This window comes from Dunckerocampus dactyliophorus, chromosome 1 (assembly GCF_027744805.1).
Source record: "Dunckerocampus dactyliophorus isolate RoL2022-P2 chromosome 1, RoL_Ddac_1.1, whole genome shotgun sequence".
NCBI lineage: Eukaryota > Metazoa > Chordata > Actinopteri > Syngnathiformes > Syngnathidae > Dunckerocampus > Dunckerocampus dactyliophorus.
Window position 1 is genome coordinate 2,864,748 of NC_072819.1, and position 19,084 is coordinate 2,883,831.

The following is a 19,084-nucleotide window of genomic DNA, read 5'->3' on the forward strand; positions in this document are numbered from 1 at the left end:
GATGTCTGGCCCCACCTTCGTTCTAGTCTCCTCCCCCTCAATATGTGACCCATCTTCCGCTAGGCTCCTCCCACTCCATTTCATCCTCACCTGCTTTCCTCTCAAGCCCCTCCTCCCCCTTCATGAGGCCCCTCCCTTTTTTATGTTTGGTCCGCCTTCATTCCGGGCTCTGCCTCCCACAGGTGACCCCACCCATGCCAGCTTGTGCTTAGCCCCGCCCTTTCCACTGGACTCCTCCCCTTTTCATGTTTGCATCTTTCTGTCCTGATGCTAGGCTCCTCCCTCTTCAACTAGGCTCCTCCCCCTTCATGCTCACCTGTCATACACCGGCTCCTCCTCCTTCCTACTTGACTCCTCCCACTTTCCGCGGCCGTCCTCGTAGATGATTGGCTGGCGTTGAGGGACAGCGGGTGGTGGTGGGGCGTTCACGGGTTAACCATCAAGGCCGGCGATTCCCCCGCCCGCCCACCGCATTCCTCCTGGCGACTGACCCGTGTCGGCCAATCAGAGCGCGCTTATCCGCTCGGCTGCAGCCGGATGATCCCGGCCCGAGCCCCGCCCCCTCCGCCGGCTCCGTCGTCGCCTCACACCCGAGCGGGGGTCTCGGTTGCGTCTGTGCGGGCGAGGGGGGGGTCGACTGGCCGTAGCCCCCCAGCAGGCGGCTGCTAATTAGCTGCAGAAGTGGAAGCGGTTCACAGCGTCCTCACTGTTAATCCGGTTTTGATTTGACAGCAGCAGGACATCAGGGTTTGGAGTCCTCCCTCAGAGGGCCCCCGGGGGGTGGGGGGGATTAAAAAGTGCAGAGTGAGACCTCGTCATCCTGCTGATGACCGCACAGCGACGTCTCACTCGGACTGACGCCTGGCGTCCCGAGGTTATGAGCTAGCATTTGACATGAAGCGGCTAGCTAACTGCAGCCTGGGAAAGAAACTTCCAGATCATAATTAGCTTGCTGCACTTAGCTTGTTGCTAGCGTAATTGACAGCATTTGGCTGGTTTCATAGCATACCGTGCTCTACAGTATTTAGCTTGCCGTTAGCATTTTTGGCGCTATTTAATATGTTTGTACTCGTTTAGCATACTACATTTACTTTGCTACTTTGTAGCATGTTGCGTTCTAGTTTTATTATTTTATCATACCACATTTACCTTGCTCATTGCATATTTGTTGGTATTTAACATATTTGTACTCTGTTTAGCTTGTTTTAGCATAATACGTTTAGCTTTTTGCTAGCATATTTGACTGTCTCTGACATGTTTGTAGCATATGGTGCTCAATTTCTCTATTTAGCATACTACAGTTACCTTCTTGCAAGCATATTTGACTGTATTTAAAATGTATTGTACTCATTTTCTCTATTTAGCTTGTTTCACATACTACATGTTGCTTGTTTTAGCGTATTTAACATGTTTGTACTCTATCTGGCTCGGTTTACCGTACTACATTTAGCATCTTGCTAGCATATTTGAGTGTGCTTAAAATGTTTGTAGCATATTGTATTGACTTACTCTATTCAGCTGGTTTATCATACTACAATTTTGCTTGTTGTTAGCACATGTAACGTGTTTGGTACTGTCTAGCTTGTTGTAGCAAACTACATTTAGCTTTTTGGTAGAATATTTGACTGTTTAACATGCTTGTAGCATATTGTACTCAATTTCTCTATTTAGCTTGTTTCACATACTACATTTTGCTTGTTAGCATATTTAACATGTTTGTACTCTGTCTAGCTTGTTTTAGCTAACTACATTTAGCTTCTTGCTGGCATATACTGTATGATTGTGTTTAACATGTTTTTAGGATATTGTACTCAATTTCGCTGTTTTGCATCCTACATTTTTCTTGCTGTTAGCATATTTAACGAGTTTGTACTCTAGCTAGCTAACTGTAGCATATTTTACTCTGTTTAGCTTGTTTTATAGCATATTTTCACCATGTTACATTCAGTTAAGTGATGTATTCACACAACCGCTAGCTTTTCACGCTTGACTTGCCGGGCTCTCCCCAGTGCAGGGTTAGCTTATTTGTGGTGTAGCCCGTAGCGTGTTTGTGTCCTCAGTTAGCTTGTTCATGGCACGTTAGCATCTTATTTGTCCAATTAGCTTTCCTGTGGTGTATTATATTTATTGCTTGTAGCTTATGGTGGCTAGGTTGTTGGTAGCATTTTCCGTTCAGCTTTGTTGTACATTCACAATGTTTAGCTTGTTTGTAGCCTAGCAATGAGCTAGCTACTTGCGGTGGTGAAAGACGCAGGGAAAGAACCTTCCAGACTTAAAAAAAACAAAAAACGTGGTGGTTGTGTGGCGCAGGCGTGTAGTGCAGCACCACCGTGATCAAAAGATTGCAGGTTCGATCCCCGGTGGTGTTGGTGTGTTCAGAGCCACCTTCTGTCAGACTGTAGATTGTGGTTTATACCACACCATAGACGATGAGGAGCGTGCACGTGACCTCATGACCTCTCATGACAGGTTGATTGGACCTGCGCTCGCTCCGCACACTCTTGTGTTTTTCTGTTTGAGGGAGTTTTTCCTCGCCTCCGACGTATGCTAATGAGTCTTTGGCCCCTCCGCAGGGTCAGTACTGCGACATCTGTAGCCATGGCGACAGCGACCGCGCCCACCCCATCACCAACGCCATTGACGGGACGGAGCGCTGGTGGCAGAGCCCGCCTCTCTCGCGCAGCACCGAGTTCAACGAGGTCAACGTGACGCTGGACCTCGGGCAGGTAAGTACCGCCCAAGCTAGCGTTGGGCTTGTAGGCTAAGTCCTACCTGAAGCGGCTAACGTGCTCATTTCCTCAGCCTCCTCACGTTTCAGCTGCTTGTTCTTTTAGGAGCGCACATGCACACATGCACACGCACGCGCACATGTGCGCACACGCACACACACATGCACACGCACACAGGCTTTTATGTTGTCAATGTGGCTTCTTTGTGTGCAGCTCTCCTGCTCGAGTGTCCTCATTCATCGCTTTGTGTCTCTGTGTGTGTCTCTGAGTGTGTATCCGCCACTTTAGTGAAGCTCTCATTGTGTGTGTGTGTGTGTGTGTGTGTGTGTGTGTGTGTGTGCGCGCGTGTGCGTGTGCGTGTGCACTGAAGACCCCCTCCATTAAAGAGAAAGAGGAATGTCAGTGAACCTGCCTCAACCTGCAGAGGGGGTGGAGCTTAGACATCCCCTGCCAACACTTGAAGTGTTTGTGTTTTGTGTGGCCTAAAAGGTCAAAATAGTTCGAATATGAATAAGGAAAAAAAAAAAAAAGCAGTTTGTGCGACTTGAAATGCCGCAGAAACATAAAATGCTAACATGCTAACAGTCGGCTTGCTCGAGCAGATAGCACTATGTACTTTGTAAGTGACAAAGCAGTTCAATAGTGATCTTACATCATGACAAAAATGGCTAACATGCTAACAGTTGGCATGCTACCACCTAGCACGATGGCACTAAGTATCAAAAGTGGCAAGTCAGTTTTATACTCATTTTACATCATGCCGTGTAGGTCTATGCTATTTCAAATGACAAAAATGGCTAAAATGATGACATGCTAACAGTTAGCATGCTACTGCCTAGCAAGATAGCGCTAACTACCCAAAGTGACAAGGCAATTCTATAGTGTTCTTGTGTCATGCCATGTAAATACATGCAACTGGACACGTCAGAAATAGTTAAAATGCTAACAAGTTAATAGTTAACATGATAACATGTAGCAAGATAGTGGTAAGTACGAAAGGTTACAAGGTAGTTCAATACTGATTTTACATCATGTCTTGTAGGTTTATTCTATTTCAAATGACTAAAATGCTAACATGCTAACAGCTGGCCTGCTAGCGCCTAGTAAGATAGTGCTAAGCACCAACAGTGCTTCGGTGGTTTTATAGTAATTTTACATCATGCCATGTAGGTTAATGCTATTTCAATTTCTGATAGCACTAAGCATGGTACCGCCTAGCAAGATAGCGCTAAGTACCAAAAGTGACAAGGCAATTCTGTAGTGTTTTCATGTCATGCCATTTAAACACATGTAACTGGACTTGACAAAAATAGCTAACATGCCAACAGTTAGCATGCTAACACGTAGCAAGATAATGATGCAGTTCCAAACGTGCCAAGGCAGTTTCATACTGATTTTACATCATGCCGTGTAGGTCTGAGCTATTTCAAATAACAGAAATGGTTAAAATGATGACATGCTAACAGTTACCATGCTAGTGCCCAGCAAGACAGCGCTAAGTACCAAAAGTGTCAAGGCAATTGTATAGTGTTCTTGTGTCATGCCATGTAAATACCTGCAACTGGACACGTCAAAAATAGTTAAAATGCTAACATACTAACAGTTAGCATGCTAACACTAGAAAGATAGCACTAAGTACCAAAAGTGACAAAGAAGTTCTGTCGTGTTTTTATGTCATGCCATGTAAATACATGCAACTGGACACGTCAAAAATAGTTAAAATGCTAACATACTAACAGTTAGCATGCTAACACTAGAAAGATAGCACTAAGTACCAAAAGTGACAAAGAAGTTCTGTCGTGTTTTTATGTCATGCCATGTAAATACATGCAACTGGACACGTCAAAAATAGTTAAAATGCTAACATACTAACAGTTAGCATGCTAACACTAGAAAGATAGCACTAAGTACCAAAAGTGACAAAGAAGTTCTGTCGTGTTTTTATGTCATGCCATGTAAATACATGCAACTGGACACGTCAAAAATAGTTAAAATGCTAACATACTAACAGTTAGCATGCTAACACTAGAAAGATAGCACTAAGTACCAAAAGTGACAAAGAAGTTCTGTCGTGTTTTTATGTCATGCCAAATACATGCAACTGGACACGTCAAAAATAGCTAACATGCTAGCACTTAGCCTGTTAACAGGTAGCAAGATGGTGATAAGTACGGAACGTGCCGAGGCAGTACAGTTGGCAGAGCTGTGTAGCGAAGCCTGTCGCCTCCGTCAAGTGGCGCTGATGTAAACCTTCCTGCTTTGGGAGGTACGGTGGCCCTCGAGGCTCCAAAATCCTGGAGCGTCTTCAGTAAACGCTCGCCTCCTCCATCTTTTGTTTTCATCAGGCGGATGCCATTTCCTGCTTAGCTGGCAACGCACACGCACACGGCGTGACGTGTCCATTGTTCACGGTGTGCCTGATGCGCACACGCACACACACACACACACACACACACACACACACACACACACACACACACACACACACACACACACACACACACATAAAAAGTTGTGCCAACTGAACACTTCCTGTCATTGATGCACTTTGAAGGTCAAACGTGTTGTTGCCAGTCACCCTGTGTACTTTGGTCATGTGACACCTGGTGTGTGTGTGTGTGTGTGTGTGTGTGTGTGTGTGTTTAGTCTTCTCCCAGTTGCCAGGTGTGTGTACAGAGTGTGTAGATATCATCTTGTGTTCACTCACATGAGACCTTTGATGTGTCGTAAGACGACATATTTTGACCCATAATCCACCAGTCATGTAGTATACTGCCTTTAGCATCTTGTTAGCATGCCTCAAGCATGTTTGTAGCATAGTGCTCGTTTAGCATACTACACATTGGCACATTTGACTCTATCTTATTGATCCTCTCAGCCTTCCTCACGTCTTTTGTGTCGAAGGTTTAGTTTGTGTTTAGCCTGCGGTGTTTAGGGCGCTAACGTTGTGCGTTTAGCTTTTGAATGCATTTGGGGCGTTTGTAGCGTAGCGCAGCTGGCGGGCTGCACACGGTGTAGCGTTGTGTAGTGTAGTGTAGTGTAGCGTTGTGTAGTGTTGCGTTGTGTAGTGTAGCATTGTGTAGTGTAGCGTAGCGTTGTGTAGTGTAGCGTTTTGTAGTGTAGCGTTGTGTAGTGTGGCGTTGTGTAGTGTAGCGTAGTGTAGCGTTTTGTAGTATAGTGTAGTGTAGCGTAGTGTAGCGTTGTGTAGTGTGGCGTTGTGTAGTGTAGCGTTGTGTAGCTTTGTGTAGTGTAGCGTTTTGTAGTATAGTGTAGTGTAGCGTTGTGTAGTGTAGTGTAGTGTAGCGTTGTGTTGTCAGCTCTGTGAGCTAACACGGCAGACGTGGCGAGTGTCACCCACGTTGCTAACTGTTTGTTTTTGTGCCAGGAATCACTGCTAGCACAGCGGCTGGTCCAGGAAACATCTCCTGTGTTTCCCTCCTTCAGGCGGCGCATTTGACCTTAATAGGAGATTCATGTCTCAGACACGAGGTGGTCTTCTTCGGTCCAAAGGGGAAAAACACAGGCAGGAGGATGAGGAGGAGGATGATGAATGGGAGGATGAAGGAGCAGCCGAGGTCAACACTCCCGTTTTGAAGGTCAAAGGTTGATCCTCACCTCCAGCTTTTAGCTTTAGCTTAGCTTGACGACCAATGTAAACAAACTGGGATTTTCTGTTTCCTGAGCTGCCCATCAACAGGTGGCGCTGTAAGTAACTAGCTAACAAGCTAACCAACTCGCTAACATAACGTTCTAGCGTGCATGCAACTGGACACAACAAAAATAGCTAAAATGCTGTTAAGTTGGTGTGCTAACACGTAGCAAGAAAGTGATACGTACCAAAAGTTCCAAGGCGGTATTTTAGATCATGCCGTGTAGGTTCACTCTATTTCAAATGGCTAACATGCTAACAGTTGGCCTGCTAGCGCCTATAAAGATAGCACTAAGTACCAAAAAAAACAAGGCAGTTGCATAGAGTTTTTATATTACGCCATGTAAATGTAACCGGACGTGACAAAGATGGCTGAAATGTTAGCAGTTGGCATGCTGCCGTGCGCAGTGTAGCATTGTGTGATGGCTAATGCTAATGGCTTGTGTCGTCACGTTCGAGTTCAGGCTTGTTAGTGTTTTCGCTCCCAGGGGTCGAGAGCTCAAGTGTTTAGCGTTCGCCCGCCCCCACGACCTCTGTTTGATGCGGCGGCGACCCCCCCCCAACAACCTGAGAATGAAGTTAGCACAATGGCCTTTATCAGGCCTTTGTGTGGTTGTTTGAGCCCCTCACAGAGAGCAAACATGACGCACGCTGTTAGCCTGTAGCATTTAGCGTGTCACTTCCTGCTAGCTGAAACTGAATGAACATCTCTCGATCTTAGCTTAGCAAGATTGCCACATTGCTCAGTTAAGCTAGGTGCTAACATTTAGCGAGATGAAACCCCAAACGATTGCCACATTCAGACTTGATGGTTGGAACATTCGGACTTTTTCTCTCGATTTAGCAACTCTTTGTGTTGCGCCGCCATTCTTGCTGTTAGCGTCGTAGTTTGGCTTTTTTGAGGAAGATCCTCAGCCAACGCGTGTGCGTGTGCGTGTGCGCCCTGTAGACAAGAAGCCGCCTGTCCGCTGGAAGGACAGCAGACGTCCTCCTGTCCTCTGCTGCAGATGAAGATTGAGATGATCTCCATGCTAAAGCGCTAACAACGACGCCAGCGCTTCTTACTTACTTGATTCATGTTCTTGCATTGTTTTACGTTCATGTTTTTGCGCCAAAGGAAGCCGATGGCGCCTTCGTGTCTCATCTCAGCCGCGTCGGCCTTATCGGCGTCGCCGTGGGGATGGGGGCAGACGGGGGCGGGGGGCTGGGGGGGGGGGCAGAGTGAAGGAAAATCAGCAGCAAAAGACACACAAAAAAAAAAGGAGTCGTTGGCGTCGGGGTTTTCTGCGTTGGACTTTGATGTTCATGAGCCCCGTGAAAGCAGGTGGAGGGGGCGGGGCCTGGACACTCAGGACGTCCCAGCACATGCACGCCTTTTCCATGGAAACACTCCATTCCAAGGTAAAGACAGCTGGAAGGACGTCATGTGACCTGAGTGTGTCTGTGTGCTGCTCCTTGGAATGTTCACCCCCACCCCCCACCCCTGGGGATGAGGACAAGGTGTGTGTGTGTGTGTGTGTGTGCGTGTGTGTGCGTGTGTGTGTGTGTGTGTGTGTGTGTGTGTGTGCGTGTGTGTGTGTGTGTCCAAAGTCCTCATGCAAAGCCAATGACGGAGGCATAGCATGCGAGGGGGCGGGGCTTGTTCCCGCTCCGCCTGAGGTGATTTGATTGACAGGCGTGACGAGACGTTTCCGAGCTGGCCTCATCGGGCTGGAATGCTTTTGGAGCAAAGAACACTGTTGGTTCTCCACATGACGGTCATGTTCTAGAAGAGGAAAAGAACCGATGTGATCTTGAAGGACGTCCCGCCCGAGGAGATGGTGGAAGCCGGGGGTCAGAGGTCAGTGCGTGTGACCTCTCTGGAAGCCGCAGCCGTCAGCTGACCTTTGATCGACGCTTTCGATGCATTCACACGTCAAACACATCAAAGCTCGTTGGGAATCGTTTGCTTTTCCATGCAGATTTCCCAAAAAATTCCCAGATTTTTCCCTCCATTGAAAATGAAACAGGCCGTTTTTCAGACTTCCATCACTCGCACGTTTCTCCAGCGATCCAAACCGTTCCATGAAAACGATGCACATGTCCCGTTTTCCGCATTCTAAAAACTTTTCCAGACATTCCCATTTTTCCTTTGATCTTATTGACTGTCATTTCCTTTGATCTGAACTTCAAACGTCTTCAACCAATTCTAACAATCCCAACATCAAACCAGATATTAAGGCTGCCTATTTTTCACATTGGGGGAAAAAAAATTCACATTTTCCCCCAAAATTCCCACTTTTCTAGAAAACGAATGACCTCTTCAGGAATGCTACCACTTCTACATTTCACGACCGACTCATTCCGACATCAACCAAGTCAGGACGTTCATGCTGAGCACAAAAATTCCCAATTTTCCCGACATGCCCATTTTCCCGGAATGCTGCTTGCCTTTGATCTAAGTGCTGTAGATCAAAGGCATTTGCAACCACTCCCGCATTGCTCAGCAGATTCCAGCCATTCCCACATAAAACGATTCCACAATTCAGGACATTTGTGCTTTTATTTGCGTCCGACATTTCCAGTTTTCCAGAATGCAGAATGCCTTTGGTCTAGTTAGATCAAAGGCATTCAGTAGAAGAGCAGTCCTGGTTTTATTTTAGGATCGTGTTTGTCTTCGCAGCACTTTAGTTGACGAACGCCGTTGGTTGTCAGTGGCCTCGGGGTCAGAGGTCACACTGCGTTTCAACGGTGATGCGTGCGGTATTTCGGGGCCCATCGCCGCCCCCGGGGGCCCCAGCAAGAACGCTGTGGATTTGAGTGAGGTGCGCCCCAAGATGAGTTCAAGTTCATGTGATCTTCTGGAAACGTCCATCAGGGGTGGACGCTGCGTGCCGGACGCCAAGGAGACGATTGGTTTTGGTGGGAGGAGTTCAACACTGGTTGGACGGCGGCGGTTGTCACGGCAACACGAGCGGCTGATTGTCTTATCCTCCTCCTCTTCCTCCTCCTCTTCCTCCTCCTGGTGGAATTTGCAGCAACGAGGGGGAGGAGTCAAGGTCAGCACACAAGAAGCTCCTCCCCCTCACCAAACAGCGTACCTCGTGAAGTGTCGGGGGGGAAACGTGGGAAAAACAGCAACATGACGACGGGACCGAAGGCTGCGCGCGGGACTCCGCCCCCTGCCTGCTATCTCCTCACCCTCCTCTTCCTCACGGCGGCGATAAGGACGCCGTGAGAGGAAGCAGGAGTCGGTGTCTCCGTGCTTGGGAGTCGTCGTCCTTATCTGGCCTCCTGGCGCTCCTCCTCCGCCTTTCTCACCGCCTCCTCCGCCGTGCGCTCTCAGCTGTGTCTCCTCGTGCACGCCCGTGACGCCCGTGCACGCCCCAACACACACAAGCACCCTCGTGTTGCGTTTGTGTTCCCAACAGCGTGACGGAATCCCACAGGAAGCTCATGGAAAACATAAAGTGATGATTGGCAGGTGTCGATGCAAGCTGTCACTCAAGATGAGATCAGCTTGGCAGGAAGTCCGTATTTCCGACATCCCTGGAATGCAGCACGCCACGCTTAACCCCGCTTTTATGTGCGCTTGTCTCAGCACGCCTGCCCTGCCTGCATGAGTGTGTGTGTGTGTGTGTATTGCTGCAGGCAGTGTGCACGTGCACGTGCACATCTGGTGGCCTAGCCGGAATACGAAAGCGGCGTTTAGTGGGAACGTGCACGCTGTCATTACAGACACTTGTCCGCAAGTCGTCTCCTCTCATCTCGCGCCGCCCGGAATGTTCCGCTCTTTTCCCACACGGCACTCAGACGGCAGCTTCCTGGCGTGACGGACGGGCAAGATGCAACGCGTTTGCACTTGTAGCACACTTAGCACTCTTACAACAATCCCATCTTCAGTTGGGGGGGTGTACTCACGTTCCACCATTTCTACCCATTTTCCACCTGATATCCAAACCTGGCAGCTTCTGTTCCGCTCAGGTTCTCCTGTGATCAATACACACTGGTCAGTACACACTGGTCAGTACACACTGGTCAGTACACACTGGTGTGGAAAAGTGTTTGCTGCCTTCCTGATTTCTTTTTTGTTTTTTTGTATCCACTTAAGTGTCCCCCCCCCCCCCCCCCCCCCCCCCGTTAAAACATAACTGAGATGAATTGAGATCTATCAATGTGGAAAAGGTTCTAAAGCATTTCTAAAGCTTTGGGACTCCAGCCAACCACAGTGAGAGCCATTATCCACAAATGGACAAAACATGGAACAGTGGTGAACCTTCCCAGGAGTGGCCGGCCAACCAAAATGACCCCAAGAGCGCAGCGACAACTCATCCAAGAGGTCACAAAAGACCCCACAACAACATCCAAAGAAGTGCAGGCCTCACTTGCCTCAGTTAAGGTCAGTGTTCATGACTCCACCATAAGAAAGACACTGGGCAAAAACGGCCTACATGGCAGAGTTCCAAGACCAAAACAACATTAAGGCTCGTCTCAATTTTGCCAGAAAACATCTTGATGATCCCCAACACCTTTGGGAAAATACTCAGTGACAAAAGTTGAACTTTTGGGAAGGTGTTTGTCCCATCACATGTGGTGTAAAAGTAAAAAGAACATCATACTAACAGTAAAACGTGGTGGTGGTAGTGTGATGGTCTTCAGGACCTGGAAGACTTGCTGTGATAAATGGAAGCATGAATTGTGCTGAAGGAGAATGTCCGGCCATCTGTTGGTGACCTCAAGCTGAAAGCAACTTGGGTTCTGCAGCAGGACAATGATCCAAAACACACCAGCAAGTCCACCTCTGAATGGATGAAGACTTTGGAGTGGTCTAGTCCAAGTCCTGACCTGAATCCTATTGAGATGCTGTGGCATGACCTTAAAAAGGAAAAGCCTCCAATGTGTCTGAATGACAACAATTGTGTAAAATTCCTCCCCAGCGCTGGAAGAGACTCATTGCAAGTTATCACAAACGCTTGATTGCAGTTGTTGCTGCTAAGGGGGGCCAACCACTTATTAGCTTTAGGGGGCCATCACTTTTTCACACAGGGACATGTAGCTTTGGATGTTTTTCCTCCCTTAATAATAAAAAGTTTCATTTAAAAAGTGCATTTTGTGTTGTCATTGACTAATATTTACATTTGTTTGATGATCTGAAACATTTAAGTGTGACAAACATGTCAACAAATAGGAAACCAGGAAGGGGTAAACACTTGTCCACACCAGTGTTTGTTCCAAACCCACTCCAGGATATTCCATGTGACTCCTCCTACTGATTTCCTTCACCTATGTATGTTCTAGCCATGTTCTGCTGCTGTCCATCCATGGTCTTCTTGATATGCACCCGTGTTCCACCTGTACTCGTATCCTAACTTTGTTCTCCCCGTGTTCTATTGTTGTCCTGCTCATTGTCCAACCATATTCCAACATTCCACGCATGTTGCAAACGTGTTCCGTGTGATCCACCTGCTTTTGACTCATTCGTCATTCACGGTCCACCTGTGTTGCACGTCATTCGCCCACTTTCTACCCATCTCTTCCACCTGTATTTCACCCATGTTCCCGCTGCGTTTCTCCATTTCTGTCTGTTCCTCACTCACTTTCCATGTGGGCTCCACTTGTGTTCCGTGTCATGTTCTCCTACCCAGTCGTTCCACCTGTGTTCCGTGTCATGTTCTCCTACCCAGTCGTTCCACCTGTGTTCCGTGTCATGTTCTCCTACCCAGTCGTTCCACCTGTGTTCCATGTCATGTTCTCCTACCCAGTCGTTCCACCTGTTTCACTAACTGTAGTTCACCTGAAATTCACCAATGTTCTCTTCTTTTTCCACCGTGTGAATTTTGACCGACGTCCACAGTAAAAACATCCGTCCCACAAATGGGAGGACGCCGGTCATGTTTGGGACATTTTTGGTCCGTGTCGGCAACATTCCGACCGTAACACAACAAAGAAATAAAAATAAAAATCCAAAACGAGTGAGACTGTGATGTCCACATTCCACTACAGCTTCTGTGTCCGGGAATTTTGGCAGCCGAGTTGTCCCAACATTCCTGAAGCCTTGGAGGGACGTGGATGGGTGTAAACATTTCCGTGTGTCATTCATGGATTGGATTGGACAAGTTCCAGGAAGTGATGATGATCGCTCCCAGCTGGAATCGGAGTTCCAACGTGAGCATTGACATGGAGGCCACAGGTGGAACTTTGCACACTACTGTGTCACTGTGGGGGGGGAGTGTCGCCTTCACTTAGTATGACCTGCGTGTGTGTGTGTGTGTGTGTGTGTGTGTGTGTGTGTGTGTGTGCATGTGCGTGCGTGGCCCCTGGCTGGTTTAATAATTGTACACATTCCTCGGTGACGCCACATTCCTTCTGCCTCAGGTCACCATGGAGATAAAACAAGAGACAAAGGAACAAGGAGGGGGAGGGGACCTGTACGCTCCCTTCTAGATCTACCTGTACTACATCTACGCTATCTGGACTTCATCCGAGCTCCGTCTGTTTAGGCAGCGTTTAGTTCATGCTGCGTCACTTGTATTACACATCATGCATTCATGCATTCATTCATTCATTCAGGCGTGTTCACCATGAACGGAGTGGAGCATCGCACCTTTCGGAGCGTCTTTGACATGTGTTGGTGTGGGTCTTGTGTGTGACAATGTCGCTAGTTTGGGGGCGGAAGGTTAGCGTTGACTCAAACTGTGGCAGCTGTGGATGAGTGGTTTGGAATGTGGGCTGTGACTAAAGGGTCGCTGGTTTGATTTACCTGACCATGCACCCCCGTGCTCGCAGCCGAAAGGAAGCACTGACGTCAAACGCAATCTGTTCCGCAGCGCCGGAAGCGAGCGTTCTCATAGAAAATGAATGGAAATGATCTGTTCCAGGGTCAAAATGTGGCCATCATAGACGCTTTATTCAGCGGACAGGCAGTGTTTGAAGTCACGTTTCAAGTCTAGCTTTGTTAAAGCCTGTTTGAAGTCACGTTTTAGCGTTCCTAAGTGTCATGCAAGTGTAAAAAGAAGTGCAGCAGTGCTAATGCTGTAAGTCAGGGGTGTCCAAACTTTTTCCACCGAGGGCCACATTGTGAAAGGGTGCAAGGGCCACTTTGATACTCAGTGAAGCACACGTGGAGATGCGCTAAGAAGCTGCAGTGTTTGCAGCCCAGGAACACCTGCATTGCAGCTTTGCAATATGGCTGAAACGCTACTCAAAATGACCTTTTTACATAAAAATACGAGTTTATTGTTGTAAAATTGCAACTTTTGTTCTTCACTCGATTCTGACTATTTTCCTTCCTATTTGAACTTTATTCCTGTGAAATCACAGCCGTTGTTTCTGCATTTCTGCTGCCCCCCCCCACCCCCCCACTACTTCGTTTCAACTTTTTAAAAAAGAATGTATTTTTTCTTTATTTCTACATTGTTACTAAAATGATATTTTGTTCTCATTTGACAAGTTTATTGTCATAAAATTGCAACTCTTTTTCTCTTAATATTTGGACTTCAAAATTTCTGCTGTGTTTTTTATTTTATTTAATTTTCCAAATATGTCAGCTTCCTTTTTGTATATTTTCTTCTCCTAATATTTTGTCTTTATTCCAACGTGATACATTTTCCCCCAAACCAAGTTTTCAAAAATTACAACTTTATTCATTGTTTTTGACTTACAAAAACAACAAAAGCTTTCTTTAATATTTCAGCTTCATGCTGCTAAAATGACATTGCTTGACATCCTCGTACTATTTGATTCTTTAATTATGTTTTTTTTTTCTTTGCTGGATCTCAACTCTTCTCTTAAACTCATATTTTAACTTTCCCATTTTTGATGCTGGCTGATAAAATCACAGCCGCCTGCCGCAAATGCCCCCCGGGCCGCACTTGGACCCCCCTGGTGCAAGTTGTTAACTTGCTGCAGTCGTGCTGCTCTGAATGGGGGCTGCTTGACGACACACCGACCTGCTTTGAATGTTGTTGTTGTGATGTCATCACGCACGTTGGCCTTGTTGCCTTTCATTTGGCTTCACGAGCGTCCAAATGATCCGTAAATGTCCGTGGGGGGGTGGACATCTGGAGCCAGTTAGCCAGACCATGTCATCAAAAACTCATGAAACAAACATGACATCACGTTGATGACATGATCTAATGTGTGTGTGTGTGTGTGTCTTGCAGCTCTTCCACGTGGCCTACGTCCTCATCAAGTTTGCCAACTCCCCACGTCCGGACCTGTGGGTTCTAGAAAGGTCCGTGGACTTTGGGCAGACGTACCAGCCCTGGCAGTACTTTGCCTGTGAGTACTCTTTGGGTCCGCATGTTCACGAGCAGAACTGGAACATTTCATGTCGGTTTCCATGCTGGGGAGCTCCCCGAGGGCAGGGCGATGACATCATCACGCTGCCATCTGATTGGTCGGAGGAGATGTCATTGAAGTTGAGCTGTAGGGGAATTCCAAGACAGGTTGCTGCTTGATGACGCCAAAACAAAACATTCTCATTCTTAGATTCAAGATTCAAGAGTTTTATTGTCATATGCATAGTAAAACACATATATATATATATATATATATATATATATATATAATATATATATATAAGTAGCACTGACTACTAGGGGTGCATCCCTTCTGGTACGCACTACTTTAGCAGCTAGCTAACCATGGTAACCAGCAGCAACTTGTCAAAATCATAATCGAGGTGTCTTACTTTGATGCTGCAAGCCTGCTTTCATAGGCTTGGGACTATTTACCACAGCTAACGCTACATGCTAATATGCTGATGCTAATAACTTTCGCTGCAATTGTTCGTTTCCTACCACACAAGATGGTACTAAGCCAGCGTGCTAACGGCCAAACATGAGGAAAACAGTCAGTAAGCTAGCTGGCTCAACGTCATGGTGTCAGGTTGGTCCACTGATCTGTATAATACTGTATATCTGGATAGCTCATACGTCGCACGCCGGAGTGCAAGCCGCTGAAGCCAAAGAGACGCCATCTTACTACTCACATGTCGTACGTAGCAGACTACATTGGCACAGCGTACATAGTGTACAAAGCAGATGAAGAGGCTCGCCGAACATCTATATTGTAAATTAAAAAGCGGGGAGATTCTCCCATTCCTTCAAGTAACGCAACCTTCGTCCCTTAAAAACGATTTGATACGTTATTCTCTGTCTTTTGGCTATTTTAAATGTACCTTTTCCTTTCCAATTCTCATTGCCTTTGGCTCAGCACTCCCCTATAGCAATGATAGTTTTACTCCTCTAGAAAGAGATTTTAATTTGAACTGCATATCCCATCCCTTTTTTCCACTAAAATCCATGGTCATGATCCTTGACTTTTTTTTATTCTTACTTTCATACAATTCACTATGCTCTCGTCTGTACAAAATATGAATCATAAAAGAGAGTGACTTTGGACAAGTTTTAAAATCATTTAACATTTTGCTGATTTTAATTTTTTTTGTTTGTGTTATGAAATAAAAATAACCTCTTTTCTGATATAAAAATATATTTGAACAAAAAACACAGGAATAACATGTAATATAATATGTAATCAAATATAAACATTGTCTCCATATGGGGGTTCGTTTGGGAAAAAAAAAACAACGTAGTTTTTTATATTTGCAAGAAAACCCCAAATGATTTAGTAGTCTAGTGGTGGTTGTTTGTTTCCATATCCCCCACGGCCCCCCATGTAAAGCCCTTATGACTCAGGTATGGTATGATATCCACAGCATTTTTTTTAATTCTAATACCCGAGTCCTTATGACTAAGCTCGAGCACACCTGTTGTGGGAGGTTAGTCTGAAGACTAACCTTGCATTTAGTGTGAGTGGCTAACAAACTAACAACACACTTAACAACTCACAAGTTCTCACATAAGTCATTGTCCGACAAGTGTTTCTTGCGAGTGCCAATACGGCGGCCGTGTGGCTTCACAAGTCATTGACCAATGGTCTATCCAGATATATAATACAGATCAGTGGGTTGGCCAGGGGGTGTCCAGCAGTGGTTGCATACGGAAAAAGTGAAGGTCGGTGGCGGCCATTTTGTACATAAAAGACGCCATAATCATTTTTTTTAAATGTGCACAATTTAAAGAAAAAAAATGGCACCCAGCGCGCACTTTGGACCCCCCTTTGTTAGAAGCCGAGGAGGTTGTTAGCCTGCTTAGCTTGTTGTTGTTGTTGTGGCTAATATACAACTGCACACACACACACACACACGTATGTAGTTATGAGGTGTTTGGTATTAGGAGGTTAGAGGTCAGAGAGGTGTGCAGAGGCAAGTGAATGCTGGTGAAGTTCCAGCTGTTAGCCCCCCCATCACAGTAAGACACATAATTAAAATGCCAGCAGACACTTTACAACCATTCTTAGTCAATATCAACCTTTTATCTTCTCTCTCTCTCTCTCTCTCTCTCTCTCTCTCTCTCTCTCTGTGTGTGTGTGTGTGTGTGTGTGTGTGTGTGTGCACATGCACATGCGTGCGTGCGTGTGTAGCCTCCAAGCGAGACTGCATCGAGCGTTTTGGACAGAGAACCATTGAGAGGATAAACAATGATGACGACATCGTTTGCACCACAGAATATTCCCGCATTGTTCCTCTGGAAAATGGAGAGGTGATTCTTTGATCTGATGTCTTGTTAAAAAAAAAGAATTGATTTACCATAATTCCTTGTTTTTCCTTGGTTAATTGGCTCCAGGCTGAGTGAATTGCCACAAAGTAGGATTCCTTGTCTATAAATGGAATATAGTCGTAATGAGAGCATAGAAAACCTGTTTACCGCCTTCTAAATATGCTTTTTAACATTATCAGAGCCCTCTAGACATGAAATAACACCCCCATAAGTCACCTTTGCACTCCTATTACACAATAATATAGTAGACATAATAAGAGAAAATAAGGCCTAGAAAACGTGTTTACCGCCTTCTAAATATGCTTTTTAACATTATCAGAGCCCTCTAGGCATGACATAACACCCCCATAGTCACCTTTACACTGCTGTTAACAATAAGACTTAAGTAAGACTCGTGTTCCTGTGTGTTGCTGTATATGTGTTCCGCTGCTAGGGGAGCTGAATGGAGGGACGGACAGGAAGTAACATCGGGGCTTCGGAGTTGAGTTTTCGCTTTATGTGGGTTACGGTTGCCTGCTGTGACATAATATCGATTGACGATAATTTGTAGCGCAGTTATCGACTTGCAAAATTTGTTATCGTGACAGGCCGAGCAGGAGCCAATCACCAGCTCGGTGCTAAGTGCAAGTATGAGAGTGTCAGTCTTGACTGGGATTTGCAGCTCCTTGGTGGAGGTAATGTATGACATTGTGCCCCGTGCCCAGATCGTGGTGTCCCTGGTGAACGGGCGTCCAGGAGCCATGAACTTCTCCTACTCTCCCGTGCTGCGTGACTTCACCAAGGCCACCAACATCCGCCTGCGCTTCCTGCGCACCAACACGCTGCTGGGTCACCTGATGGGAAAAGCCCTGCGAGACCCCACCGTCACTCGCCGGGTATGACCCGCCTCTTCCTTGTTGCTGCCGAGGATGCTTGGTTGTGACCCGTGTGGTGGTGTTGTGTCCAGTACTACTACAGCATCAAAGACATCAGCATCGGCGGACGCTGCGTCTGTAACGGACACGCTGAGGCCTGCAGCGCTCAGGACCACAACGACCCCTACAAGTAAGGACAACAGCACAAAAAACACGCAAACTCTTTAGATCAGTGGTTCTCAACTGGTGGGTCGCGGATCCGTCCTGGGTGGGTCGCAGACAGCTAGTCTAAAATGACATGAAAATATGGACTTGGAAGTCAAATTGAGCAATATTGGAGTTGCCTTCCTGCTTGGCATACTGGATGTACTTGGCAGCTAGACGGGAAACACTTAATGCTTAATGCACTGCAGCATTTGTATGCATGCAGTTATCATGTTCATCCTCATTTCCTTGACAAACGCCTTCAGAAATTCCTCTAAAATGTACATACATTTGTGAAAGAGAAACAACTAAAAAATGTAAAAAGAACCCCAAACAAATACAAATAAATACAAATGTAAAATGACTGAAAAAAAGTGTAAAAAAAATAATTTTGATAAATACAAATTTCAAAAACTACTTAAGTGTGAAAAATAAAAATGACTTAAATAAAAAAAGTGTAAAAATAAAATGAATAAAAACAAAACTGACTTTAATAAAGGCATAAAAAAATTGTAAAAATGACTTAAAGTGTAAGAAATAATAAGTAAAAAAAAGACCAATAGAAGTTTTTAAAAAATTAAATAATTAATAAAAATGCGTTAAATAAATGTAAAACTAATAAATAAATAAAAATAAAAACGCCTTAAATAAAAGCAGTAAAATAATACAAATAAACAAAAATTCTAAATGACTTGGAGTGTAAAAAAGAAAAATGTTTTAAATGTGTATAAAAATAATAAAAAAAATTTAAATTACTTAAATAAAACTATAAAAATAATGCAAATAAATTCAAATTAAAGTGTAAAAAATAAAATGTCATCAATAAATGTGTAAAAAAAAAAAATTAAATAAAAACCAAACTAATACAAATAAACAAATATTCTAAATGGCTAAAATTAAAAATAAATAAAAATGTCTTCAATAAATACAATGACTTTGATCAAAGTGGGTCATGGCATCATGATTATTGGATAATGTGGTCCCCATGTTGAGGCCATTTGAGAACCCGTGCATTAGATTGTGTTCCTAACGAAGTGTCCAGCA

The 19,084-nt window shown here is 45.4% G+C and overlaps 1 protein-coding gene across 5 annotated transcripts in view; it reads left to right on the forward strand.

Moving 5' to 3' along the window:
* lama5 (laminin, alpha 5) overlaps positions 1-19,084 on the forward strand; it is a 66,439-nt gene that overhangs the window by 3,424 nt on the left and 43,931 nt on the right. For 3 of the 5 annotated variants that reach the window (XM_054767979.1, XM_054767943.1, XM_054767953.1), the window contains 5 exons: positions 2,574-2,726; positions 14,520-14,637; positions 16,846-16,964; positions 17,687-17,857; positions 17,929-18,026. In XM_054767979.1, coding sequence (XP_054623954.1) covers positions 2,574-2,726; positions 14,520-14,637; positions 16,846-16,964; positions 17,687-17,857; positions 17,929-18,026 — 659 coding nt within the window. Of the gene's footprint in view, positions 1-2,573; positions 2,727-5,237; positions 7,780-14,519; positions 14,638-16,845; positions 16,965-17,686; positions 17,858-17,928; positions 18,027-19,084 lie in introns of those variants that run through there. The other 2 variants (XM_054767969.1, XM_054767961.1) reach the window with 2 other exon arrangements.